The 12,334-nt window shown below is 59.5% G+C and overlaps 1 protein-coding gene across 6 annotated transcripts in view; it reads right to left on the reverse strand.

The window, feature by feature from the left end:
* Positions 1–1,991: 1,991 nt before the first annotated feature.
* Positions 1,992–12,334, reverse strand: part of TBC1D14 (TBC1 domain family member 14) — an 89,576-nt gene continuing 79,233 nt past the window's right edge. For all 6 annotated transcript variants that reach the window (XM_054581911.1, XM_054581913.1, XM_054581912.1 and 3 more), the window contains 2 exons: positions 6,363–6,621; positions 1,992–4,423 (listed from right to left, as the gene is read on the reverse strand). In XM_054581911.1, the coding sequence (XP_054437886.1) occupies positions 4,358–4,423; positions 6,363–6,621 (325 nt within the window). In that variant the 3' untranslated portion in view covers positions 1,992–4,357. The remainder of the gene's footprint in view (positions 4,424–6,362; positions 6,622–12,334) is intronic.

The following is a 12,334-nucleotide window of genomic DNA, read 5'->3' on the forward strand; positions in this document are numbered from 1 at the left end:
GGGGGACGGGCGGGGAGGCCCAGCGCCGGGGGGGGGCGCGCCCCAGGACAGGCCCCGGGAGGCTCAGGGTGACGGGCGGGGCGGACTGATGTGGCAGTCATGGAGGGCGAGGACCAGAAGGCGGGCAGCCCTGACCGGGGCTCCCTCCAGGGCCTCCTGCGCGTGCCGAGTAGCTGGCCGCACGGGTGCCGCTGTGTGACATGGGGAACAGCGCCCGCCGCCCGGGGACCGCGAGGACCGCGTCAGCCGCCACCTGAACGGGGCAGCACCACTGACCTCCGCTCCCAGGGTGGGAACCCAGGCCCCCACGCGCCCAGGGAGGGGCCCAGGGCCCCGCTGGCCGGCAGCGCCCGGCGGACAAGGTTGCTCAGGGAGGCGGGAAGGGCCCCGCGGCCGGCACTGAGGAAGAGACAGCCTGCAGGACGGGCGGCAGGTCCGGCGCGGGGCGGGCACATGGGAATGGGGGAGGAGGGGCTGCAGCTGGTGGCAGAGCCAACGTGGGGGGGGGTGGGCAGCCGGCCTGGGGCCCCCTTTCAGCTTGGAGGGGGCGTGCTGACCTCTCTCACCTTGACCGAGTTCCCAACGCTGCCCCCATGTTCTGATTTCGCTGATCCTAACAAGCGGAATTTAAACTACTGAAACCGCACGTTCAAAATCGAGTATTCGCCATAGTTCAAGGCGAGAACTTCAGTTTTATAGGCAAAGGACCTGAACAGACTGTTCTCCAAAGAGGACATACAGAGGGCCAGTGGACACATGGAGATGCTCAACATCAATCAGAGAGACGCAAATTAGAACCGCAGTGAGGTATCGCCTCACACCTGCCAGAACGGCTGTCCTCAGTAAACCAACCGACAGGTGCTGGCCAGGCTGCGGGGACAGGGGGCCCTCGTGGGCCGCTGGGGGGAGGGCAGGCGCGCGCAGCCACGGCGGGAAGCAGTGTGGAGACACCTCAGAAAGTTAGAAATGGACCTGCCTTATGACCCAGGGACTCCACTTCTGGGAACGTATCTGAAGAAACCCAAAACACCCATCAGAAAGAATGTATGCGCCCCTATGCTCGCTGCAGCGTTACTGCAATAGACGAGACCCGGGTACAGTCCGAGTGCCCGTCGGTGGAAGAGTGGACAGAGGAGCCGCGGTACATCTACACGGTGGACTCGACTCGGCTGCGAAACAGAAGGAGCTCTCGCCTTTCTAACAGCGTGGACGGACCTAGAGATTATTATGCCAAGTGAAGTAAGCCAGTCAGAGAAAGACAAGTATGGTATGATTTCACTCATACGTGGACTCTAATGAAGAATATAAACAAAATACAGACTCAGAGAGAACAGACTGACAGTTGTCAGGGGCAGGGGCTTGTGGGACTGGGTGGAAAAGGGGACGGGATTCGGCAACCCCCCAAAAAAACCCCCACAAACAAAAAACCCCTCACAGACACAGCGGCACGGTGCTCACCAGACGGAAGGGCGGCGGGGGAGGCAGAAGAGGGCAAAGCAGAGATAAACGGTGATGGAAGGAGACTCGACTTGGGGTGGTGAGCACGATACGGTGCACAGATGGCTTATCATAGACCTGTACACCTTAAACCTGTGTAATTCCATCAGCCAATGTCACCACAATAAATTAAAATACATACAAGTGCACAAGAAAAAAAGGTGGGACTAAATGTGGGCAGGGGCGGGGCGGGTAGGGCAGGGAGAGCAATGGGGGAAAATGAGGACAAGTGTAACTGAAGAACAACTAAAAAAAGGGGAAAAAATGAGAACTTCAATTTTAAACCAAACAACGTGCAAGATTTTTTTTCTGCTTTAAGTTACTCTGCTTGTATTTTGCTTTTTCTTTTCACTACTGAAGTTAACAGCTTTTCATATTACCTTAAATGAAGTAAGTGAGCTTAGAAGGTATTTTGAAACAAACAAAAAATAAACCAAAAAACTGTGAATATAAATAACAATTTTACATGAATTTTATTTAATAAAACGATATATTTACAATTCAAAAAGTCCTAATTTGATACACTTTACTAAATAAGGTAAAAGGTTAACTGTACAAGCAATTAAAACATGATATGTAGCAAGTGTTACCAGGAATCTTCTATCAGCAAACTATTTAAAATAGTCAAAACTGAACAGCTAAAAAGAATCTTTCCAAGTGAAACTCGCATCCAGATGAGACTCCAGGCCGAGCAGGGCCGGGCACAGGCGGCTGGGCTGCAGCCTCCCCCTCCGATGTCCTGTGGTGACATCACCCGCAGCTCGGCCACCGGCTCTCGAACAGCCCTCTGTGGAAAGGGGCCTCATGACCCTGCGCAGGGGCTGGGAACTTCCTGGCCTCTCCGGGGGACAGAGCAAACCAGTCAGACCGCACAGGGTCCCTGAACAGGTCGTGAAAACCCCTTCAGAACCAGAGATTTGGTCAGTGTTCCAGGCCGACATAGAATGCCACTTGACACCTTAACGCCCCACCGGTCCCTGTCTAAAGACGCGTCCAACTGAGAGGCCTCGTCAAGGGCTGGGACCGAACACAGGGGCACTTTCTGAGGGGCCCGCACCACTCTGTCCCGACTTAAGGAGCACCCTTGCAGAAAGCAAGGGACTCTACGCATCTTCCAGGAACAGAGCGCCCATGTCATGGAACGGAGGGCTACGCCTGTGAGGGGCAGCTAAGCCTGGTAACATTCAGCATCGTGGGGTCCGGCACTGGCTGCGTGGGCAGGTGCGAGACCCAGGGGAGGGCCAGCAGGTAAAGGCCGAGGCAGAGAGAGCATCTGGGATGCTCCGCAGCCTCCTGGGAGGGCGCAGAGAGGAGATGGGGGAACCAAGGCGGTTCTGGGGAAACCACACACACAGCAGAGCCAGGTGTGGGGCGCAAGGACCGCCGCAGCCCGGCAGCTGGCTACTGCGCCTGGAGGTGTCGCCAGCGGCCCGGCATATATAGAAAACCTATAAAAATAACACAGAGCCAGGCTCTACCCTCCACTGCAGGTCTCCGAGCCAAAGGCCGCACTCTCGAAGCCAAGGGCACGCCCCACGTCAGGGACAGGGCCGACCTGGAGACGCTCCCTGGGCAGACGGTGCAGCCCGGGAGGGCGGGGCCCCAGGCCCGGGGCAGCCCCACCGCGCAGCTGCCCTACGGGACCGGGACCGGGTCTACCCAGACACCCAGGGACTAGCGCGGGGCCTGCGTCCGTAGAGAAGTGCAGGTCCTGGGACTGCTCTGAGAAGAAGCTGCTCACGTCTCTGAATTCGGGTAACCAAAGCTCCTCATTCAAAGCCCTCAGGGAAATCTGGAGCAAAGGGGCTGGTGAACCTGGGGAAGCCGGCCAGAGCGGGAAGGCCGAGGGCAGAGACACCCTGCGTGATGAGCCTGGGCTGCGGGGCGAGTGCGGCTGCTTCTCTGTCCCTGCCACGGTCTACCTTTAGGCCAAATGCGCGAGGGCAACCGCAGCACCCAGGGCTGATGCTGCTGCGCAGGTGACAAAGGGCAGCAGAGCCTTCTGCGAGCAGCCCCCCTACATGCACGACTGTGTCTCCGAGGCCTGCGCAGAACCCAGCAGAGTGCCGGGGTGCAGGTCTCAGCGTCCTCGGCCTGGTCCCTCTGCTGTGACGTGGGGGGAGACTGTTTTCATTCCGCCCGCAGCAGCGCGAGGCCTTTCTCTGCTGCCCCGGCCTTCTGTGTGCACAGCCCCGCCTGCCCAAACTCTCCTCTGGCGTGCGACAGGGGCACCCTCCGGGGGCAGCGCGCTCCCACGGGATCTACACGGGCCCCCCCGGCCCTCGGGCGGCAGCTGTGGCGAGGCAGCGTGGCAAACGTGAGCCGGGGCGCTCCCCGGTGGCCGCCCTGAGAGCGCGTTGCCCCCAGTGCATCTTTGGTAGGCGGGCTTTAAAAACTGGCCCTCTGTTTCTGAAAGAGTTATCTCGATAACTAAACCAGCATCCCTTTCTTACCGAAATAGAGAACTAGGAGCCAGCCACTTCTCTGAGGTCCCCCAATCGCTCCTCATGCACCTCGGCTAAGAAAGACGGGTACGTCTTTTCCTAGAGTTGACATAATAGCATCACCATTTAATAGCTTCTGCCGGAGCAAAGGGAGGGGTTAGCTGCCGCCCTGTTTTCAAACCATGCGGGTGTGCAGTGGTTGCCAGGTCAATACTGGGTCGTCGTTCCACTGAACTCCTTAAGGCTAAGCCTCGGTTTAATTCTCTAAAAGTTTTGTTTGTTTGGTTTAAGGCCAACTCCAGTGTTAGGGATCCAACGCCATCCACAGCCCGTCCTCAGCCGCCAGCGCGTCCGCCCCGAACAACACAGGGGCGCTGGGTAGTCCGCTCCGGCGCCAGTGCGCGCCCACCTGCGCCTCAGTGTCTGAGCGACGGGCTTCCTTTCTCCGTGTCCCGGCTGTCCCTCTGCAACGCAGTCAGCACCTGGGAATCACAGGGAAGACGTCTATGGGCGACCTGCAACACACACTGACCCGCGTTCCCGAGATGCTCATGGGGTGACTCTGCTCCCCGCTTCTGCGGCTCCTGAGGCCCACCCTCTACACCTGCCCCCAGACCTGCCTTCCTAACACGGAGAGCCGCCACGCCCCCTCTGGGCGACGCCCTCCAGCCGTCCCACCAGCCACGGCACTGACATCGTGACGGGGCTCTGGGGCTCCCCCCACCTCCTACCCATCACCCTGCCACTAAAACAGGTGCCTCCCCGAAAGCGACTTAGCTGGCTCCCTTCTCTCTGCTCTCTCAGCTCCTGGCTAACACCTTCGTTTTTTATTTATTTTTATTTATTTTATTTTTTAAAGGTTTTATTTATTTACTTTTATTGAGAAGGGAAGGGAAGGAGAGAAAAAACAATGTGTGAGCGATACGTGGATTGGTTGTCTCTTGCTTGCCCCCCGCCGGGGCCCTGGGCGCACCCCAGGTGTGTGCCCAGACTGGGGGTCCAACTGGCGACCTCTCGGATGGCCGGCCAGCACTCGCTCCACTGAGCCGCACCAGCCCAAGCAGCACCTTTATTTTTTTAAAATATTACATTCCACTGTGACTGCTTATAGTAACAGTAGCAACAAAATCGGTGGTGGCAGTTCGGGAACGCCCACCCCCCCGATGCCGAGCAGAGCCCTTGCTCCACCAGGCAGTCCACGTACAGCGCGGGCCAACCCGCACAACCAGCTGAGGCAACGTTGCAACGGGCATCCGCGGGAGTTGCTCGCTCCAAGGCAACCAGCTCACGTGGATTCACACCCAACCTGTCGGATTTCAAAGCCCAGGGGCCCTTTGCGGCCCCCGAGTGCCCCACCGGAGGCCGGGCGCGGTGCCACTGTGCCTGCGCCCCAAGCTACCAACAGGGGTGGGGCGGGAACAATATGCGCAGGTGTCAGGGCAGGCGGCAGGGACGAGGGCCCCCGCCTCCAAGAGACAGGACTGCCACCCAAACGTAAACAGCGACTTGCCCTGTGACACTCACCAGCGCCCTCCCCTCAAGCACAGCATTTGAGAGGAGCGTGCCCAGACCACAGTTCCCATGGGAGCGAACGGCAGAACGCTGGGCGCTGCTGAGCCACACCCACCGCCAGGCGACCGCCCACCACTCGCCCACTGTTACAAAACATCCAGGACTCGATGCGCCTGACTTAGTTTTAATCAGTTATTTTTACTTAGTTCCTAAACGCAGGTAGCAAAATGTCAGATCTGGCTTTAACCCTCTCTCTGTGTGCGCGCACCTGGGTGTGGGTGGGCGCGTGGGTGTGTGTGTGGTTGGGCCGGCACATACATGGGTGTGTGCACGTCCGTGTGTGCGTCCGTGTGTGCGGGCGGGTGGGTGTGCGTGGGGCCGTGGGCGGATATGGGGGCGCGAACAGGTGTGGGGGCGACCGCAGGGCAGCAGTGCCACGGAGAGGAAGATGAGCGGATGCTGACACACTCGTTGGAAAGTGGGGGGAGTCGCACCACCCGGGGGTGCTGGGGCGGGACTGCTGTCACGGGAAGCCGCCCCCACCCTCCACGGGAGGAGGGGCCCCGCGAGGGCTGGCTCCCTTTGAGTTCCGTCTCTGTCATTTTTAAGGGGTGAGGGGCCTGGGTTACAAAACGCTGTCTACTCTACAGTGGGCGCCTGCTGCCACTAGGAGCTCCGACCCCCGGGTCCACTGCGGAAAGTGCGGGGCGGCCCCTCCGTCAGGCAGAGAGGCCCAGGAGGAAGCGGCTGCCTGAGGCCCCGCAGGGCCAGCCCGGCGCCGGGTCTCCAGCGCGAGCTCCTCTGGGGACAGGGCGCTTCCTCCGCGGGCCTCTGCACACAGCGCTTCCTGTGTCACACCCACTGAGCCCCTTTCCCCGGGGGAGACAGCGGAACAGGAGGCCCTCCTACCTGGGCCCACTTCTTGTTTCGACTCTGCATCTGAATTGTAGCTATGGAGGCAAAAAACTCCTCGGCGGGCAGCTGGTCGGGCAGCCTGGTGAGGAACTGGGCCATGTGGATGAAGTCCATCCCGGTCAGGATGTCCTCGAAGAGCTTCAGGAGGCCCAGCGCCGTGCGGAACAGAAACTCCTCCCCGTCGCGGCAGAACACGTCCCACACGCGGCAGGCCAGGTCCAGGGGCAGGGATTTACTGTATAAGGTGAAGATCCTGCAAAAGAAGGTGGGGCTCCTCAGGTCTGCATGGCACAAAGACAGACCCCTGGATCGGGCCTGCTCCATTACAAACGCCCCCCACCGAGTCGGCCACTTCAGCGCTCAGACACGCATGGGGGGGCCGAAGAAACCCCGGAACTTACTAAAAAGTGTGTACTTATTCTGACATGTGTGAACTCCAGTCCCCTTCAAAGTGCTCTCCACGTGAGGCAGTGCCCCTATCGAGACGTTTTTCCCTGCTCAGAAGTTTTTGAACTTGATTTTGATGCCTTTTAGTGCTTCTGCCATTTTTCGTTTCACCTCTTCCATTTTGTCGAAACACTGCCCTGTGAGGACTTTTATTCATCCAGGGAAACATAAAATGTAACTCGGGGCAAAACTGGGTGAACAGGGAGGGTGTGGCACAGGGGTCCTGCCATTTTTGGTCAATTGCTGAATACTCAGCATGGTGTGGGCAGGTGCACTTGTAAATCAACAACTGTGAAATGGGCAAACATGTTGAAAGAGTCTTCAAAAACTTCACTGAAGCTGAACGCAGCCTCTCACAACACCACCAGCTGGCACATTGATACAAATGGGTCCCTAGAACACTCAGAGGGGGAAGCCTGTACTACAAGGGGTCCATCCTCCAGAAGGTAATTCTGGTTTTTGGGGTCCCCCCTCATACATGCAGGGCTGGCAGTGTGGGAGCAAAAAGCCAATGTAAAAATGTTATGAAACAGCATTACTGGCTCTCACGCAGAAATTCAAACACAGTACAATCTCTGAACTGATACTGATTACTTTTATGTGCAACAAGTATTTAATGTGGCAGGGAGGGCTCGGAGCCTGGTGGGGGATAAACAGTGAACAGAAATTTAAAACTCTGCACACATGTACACCACACTCATGAAGAGTACTGTACATTTTTTCCCCAGTAGGGGTCAGCAACGAACAAAGTAAATTTTTCCACATAAATGTGACTGGATTACAAGAAACTGACCTTAACAATGCAGACCACCAGATGAAAAAATGAAACACAAATATATATCCCCTTAAAAAATGTGATAATCACATTGCAAACGGCCGAATAGACGCAATCCGGAGCGGCCTCAGCACCCGGCAGGCAGGGTCCCGGGGAGGGGCCGGCCGGCCGGCCTCTGCGAGCCCCCTCCCCTCAGTGGGGGCGTGGCCTGGTACCGTCCCCGGGCCCCCGGCCCCAGCCTGGCACTCTCGTGGCCCTGGTGCTCGTCACAAGGCCCCGGGCTTGCCTCTGTCTCCCTTGGAGGCGGCACAGGGCAGGGACCCTGCCCACTCCTCTCTGGACACAGCACCCAGTGTGGGGCGACCCTTGCTGAGCGGGGACACATTGCACAGACCCCGATCTGCTTCAGAGGTCAGAGGGGGTGGTTCTCACTGGGAGTGGGGACTCTCAGCTGGTGGGGACAGTCCCCGTCCCTCCTGGGAAGTCGTTCTTCCACAGATGTCGGTATTTCCCAAGAGCCCACGCCAGCTCGGGAGACACGGGGCCCAGCAGACACCTGAGCCCAGGCGCTGGGCGCGCACCACGGGCTGCCCCCAGCAGCGGGACTCTCGCCTCGCTGTAAGGAATCCCACCCGGGGCCCAGCGCCCTGTGAGGAGCCAGCCTGCACACAGGTCCCACGGGCACAGGCCTTCAGTCTGTGGTGAACGCTGGGACCCGACTCAGTCCAACACCCTCCCCCGCCCCCGCCCCCGCAGAGCGCTCTGCCTGGAAACAGCCGCTCCTCCAGACCCAGAGGATCATCCCTACACTCAACCCCGCATGCTGATGAAGCCCTGGCCGCACTCAAGGCCGCCCCTGTGAGTGCCTCTACCCCGCGTAAGATGCAGGGAAGGCAGAGCCATTTAGGGGAACAGGGAGACAGGTGTCAGAGGAAAACCACCCCGGTCCTGCCACAGTTGGTGGTAGAGCAAGACTCTGAGCCCGACCCCAAGCCCACACCCAGATTACCCAGACGTCCTGGGACCCAGAAAACAATCTCATCGCTGAGACTAGCAGACAGAGAAAGAGAGACGCAGGAGATCTCCGCTTCTGGTCTCAATCGAGAGAACGTTCTCACTTCTATCTAGGACATGCTTATTTATTATTATTATTTTTTAAAAATATGGGTCAAACTCACGGGGTTTCACATCACAGGTTTTCACATCGTGAACCTGAAACCCAGGCGTGTGCCGCAGTGGGAAGCGGACCAGCGGCGTTTTGGAGCTGAGCCACACGGGCTGAGGCCGGGCGCGCTCGTTTTTTAAAAACGGAGGCAGAACTGGTCAGATCGGTGATGCCGCTGCTTCCTGCCCGTTCATTCATGGAAATCAGGTTCTCCCATCTTAAAAGCAGCTTCAGGCGAAAATGATCAGAAATCAGAGAGGCTACAAGAAGAGGAATAGTGACAACAAAGAAATCTCTCCGACCTAACAGTCCTTAGCTCAGGAACGTGTAGGCTTCCATATGCTACTGGAGAGCCTTGGAGCCTCGTGAGGCAATGCCAGCATGTGGAGGAAACACCAACGACGCCCAGAGCCCGCGTGCTCCCTCGCCGCCCCCGCCACGCTCACTGCTCTCCGGAGCCGCCCGAGTGCGAGGCCGCAGGCCTCCCGCAACCCCGCAGGCGAGCAGGGGCGCTGAGCGCGAGCGCGGCCCCCAGGCCCAGGGAGACGGAGAACCGACCGCTAAGCACACGCTTCGTGCAGGGCAGCGCCGGCTGTACCACGCTTGGCACCATTTGCTGTTTTTTGTACTGAAATGGAGTTTTAAGGCCTTGAATGTCATTATATCTTAAGTGTGCCTTAGAAGTTTTTTTTTTAATTTCCACCTGGCAGCCCAGGGCCACCCTGAGAGCTACCGGTCACCAGGATGGGTCCCCAGTTCTCCCTGCCCCAGGGCCTCTCCCCTGCCCCCTCTTCTGCAGGTGGACCAGCTCGGCTGTGCCTCCCGCCCCCCCTTTTCTCTCCGCTCCCTATCACTTGAAAACCATTCACTACCAGCGGCTTCCAAATGCGTGACTGTATTTTAAACCACATTTAGATTCAAAATCCAGCTGTGAAGAGGACAAACACTCCTCTCCTGGTCTGCTCTGGGAAGTGGTTAAGCATCCATGCCTCCAAGGGGCCAGCACAGCCCCACCCGGGAGCTGACACCTACCACAGGCTCTGTCGTGGCCCCGCGCAGCCCGGCCGGGGGCTCAGAACGCTCCCATCAAGCCCTCGGAGCCTGTCCCAGCCAGCACGGCCGCGGCGCTCTTCCCACAGGAGGAAGGGGCCCTCAGGGACTTCTGCCCCCTGGACCGCTGCGTGCGTTCGCGCGCTGTGTATCAGCAGTGCTGACGTCAGGCACAGATTCAACCAACACAAACGGCGCGCCTCTCTGTGGCTGATGCCCCGCGGTGCCACAGGCTCACAGCGAGCACTACTGTGTGCGTGGGGGAGACAGACAGCACAGGCACTCTCCCGGCAGGCCTTGGCACCCCCAGGCGCGTCCCTCCTAAGGGCCTGCCTGAGAGCGCGAGGGGACAGGGCGAGGCTCCCTCTCTGACCCTGGCAGGGAGGGAGCTGCCTTCTGCCTGGCCGCTTCTTCCTGCTGCCCGGGTTCAAGCCCCAGGGGCAGGACTGGGCGCCTTGCCAGCTTCCTGTGCAGGCACCGGGATGCCCACCGCCCAGGACAAGCAGTCAGCCTTTCCCGCTCAGGAGCCTGTGGGCGCACGGAGGTCGTGGAGACCCGACTTGGGCCTGAGGGAAAGGGGCGGCGGTCCAGCAGGCTCACCCCTTGAGGAGCTACAGCCAGAGGGGGGGGCCTTCAGGAACGGACACCACCAGTTTCCAGCTGTGCCTAGTGTCCCCGTCCTGACTGGTTCCCAGGAGCAAGCCCTGCCCGCGGGCTGCTGGAGGAAGTGGCTGTGAGCCCTAGCCCTCAATCCTGGAAGCAATTATATGTACCTCCGTGCCCAGACGGCACCTTCTACCTTGCGCCCAAAGGCACTGTCACCTTTTGTCCCAGATCCTAGTAGGGAAGCAGACCCGCTGCACTGGACGGTAGGCTCCACCTTCGGCCAGGCCAGGGCGGCTGGTGACCAAGGCCGCGCAGGCCCTTCCCGAGAGCAGGTCCCCACCACCGGCGGGGGCCCTGCTCCTCCTCCCTTCATCCCTCCCTGCACACGACACCCACACCCACACCCACACCCGCATGCACGCACACCCGCACACGCGCACCCTCATACCCGCACCACCCGACCACCTCATACCCCACGCACACGCACCATACCCACTCCCGCACCTACCCGCACATCACCCTCCCACTCACCCGCACACGCGCACCCTCATACCCGCACTCACCCGCACACGCGCACCCTCATACCCGCACTCATATATGCAGGCTCAAGCACGCCCACGTACTCACACATGCACACATGCGCTCACACACGTGCCGCACACGACAAGCACATGACAGCCCCAGCACACGCCAGATGCCGATCCAGAAGCACGGGGGCTCAGCGCGACAGCCCCTGCTCTGGGAGAGGTCTGAGGCAGGCCCGGACCCCAGAGTTAAGGACCCTAAGAGAAAACTGCAAAACACCCTGGAAGCGAAACGCTTCCAACAGGGATTTCACCTTGAACTGGTCCTGTAAGGTAGAGATTCAATGTAATGATAGGCTCAAGTATCACTAAACATCGTTACAAAAGTCGTTTAATTGTGATACAGAATGTACCACTGGTTTCTTTAATTCAGGATTTTTTATTATAAAAGCCACTCGTGCCTTCAAATAATCCTGCCATTTGGCGGCATTATCAAAGCAGGAAATGCTTTGATAAGTTAAATGACCACGTTAGTCCTCCCACAAAACGTGGACACTCAAAACCCTGTAGGATGGCAACGCAGCTGGTGCGACCTTGTTATGATCCTCCCGGTGAGCACAGAAGAGCGACAGCCCCATGAAATAAGACTCGTTGCCAGGAAGGCAGGATCGACAAGTAAATCTAACAGTCAACTGGCAAAGCCCCAGAACCCACCCGCAGACGGCATCCGCCAGGGCCCACGGCGGAGGGCCATGCCCCAGCGGGCTCAGGCGGGATCCTGTGTGCGTGAACCCAGGAGGGCCCCGTGGGACAAAGACGTCTTCTCTGACCCAGGACTCTAGCCACACACAGGGCCAGGCACGAGAAACTCACAGATGACTGACGAAGCACAGCCCACGACAGACTGCGAGGACAGCCTCCGAGCAGGTCGGCGCTGGGCGGGGGGCACCCAACGTGGGGGCGGCGAGGTGGGGGCAGCGCCTCTGGACACACAACCCTCAAACCGGGCCGGTGGGGTCCTGCAGCGCGACCTGCACGGCGCAGAGAAGCTGGCCCAGACGGAAGCCTCGCCCTAGGGGGCCCGCGGGGGGGCAGGTAGCGCGGCAGGGCAGGGCCGGGGCACCCGCACCGCGCGCAGGGACGCTCGGCCGGCCAAACCGCATGCGCCCTCAGCCCCGTCACGGAGCAGAACAAGAAGGCCCGCTGCTCAGGGAGCGAGCCACTGGCGCCCCAGCCTTCCTTGCGCTGCACAGACCATGCGGTGCAGGACCGCCGCGCCCTGCAGCTCCGAGGCAGGGCCGGCTGCCCCGTGAGAGGCAATACGGCGCAGCAGGAAAAAGGAGGCAGGCCTGCCCCGCTCACTGCCGGTGGCCGCTGGAGAAGGGCCGCGGGCCTTCTG

This window comes from Pteronotus mesoamericanus, unplaced genomic scaffold (assembly GCF_021234165.1).
Source record: "Pteronotus mesoamericanus isolate MK-2021 breed Mesoamerican mustached bat unplaced genomic scaffold, CSHL_Meso_final contig_68, whole genome shotgun sequence".
In the NCBI taxonomy this organism is placed as follows: Eukaryota; Metazoa; Chordata; class Mammalia; order Chiroptera; family Mormoopidae; genus Pteronotus; species Pteronotus mesoamericanus.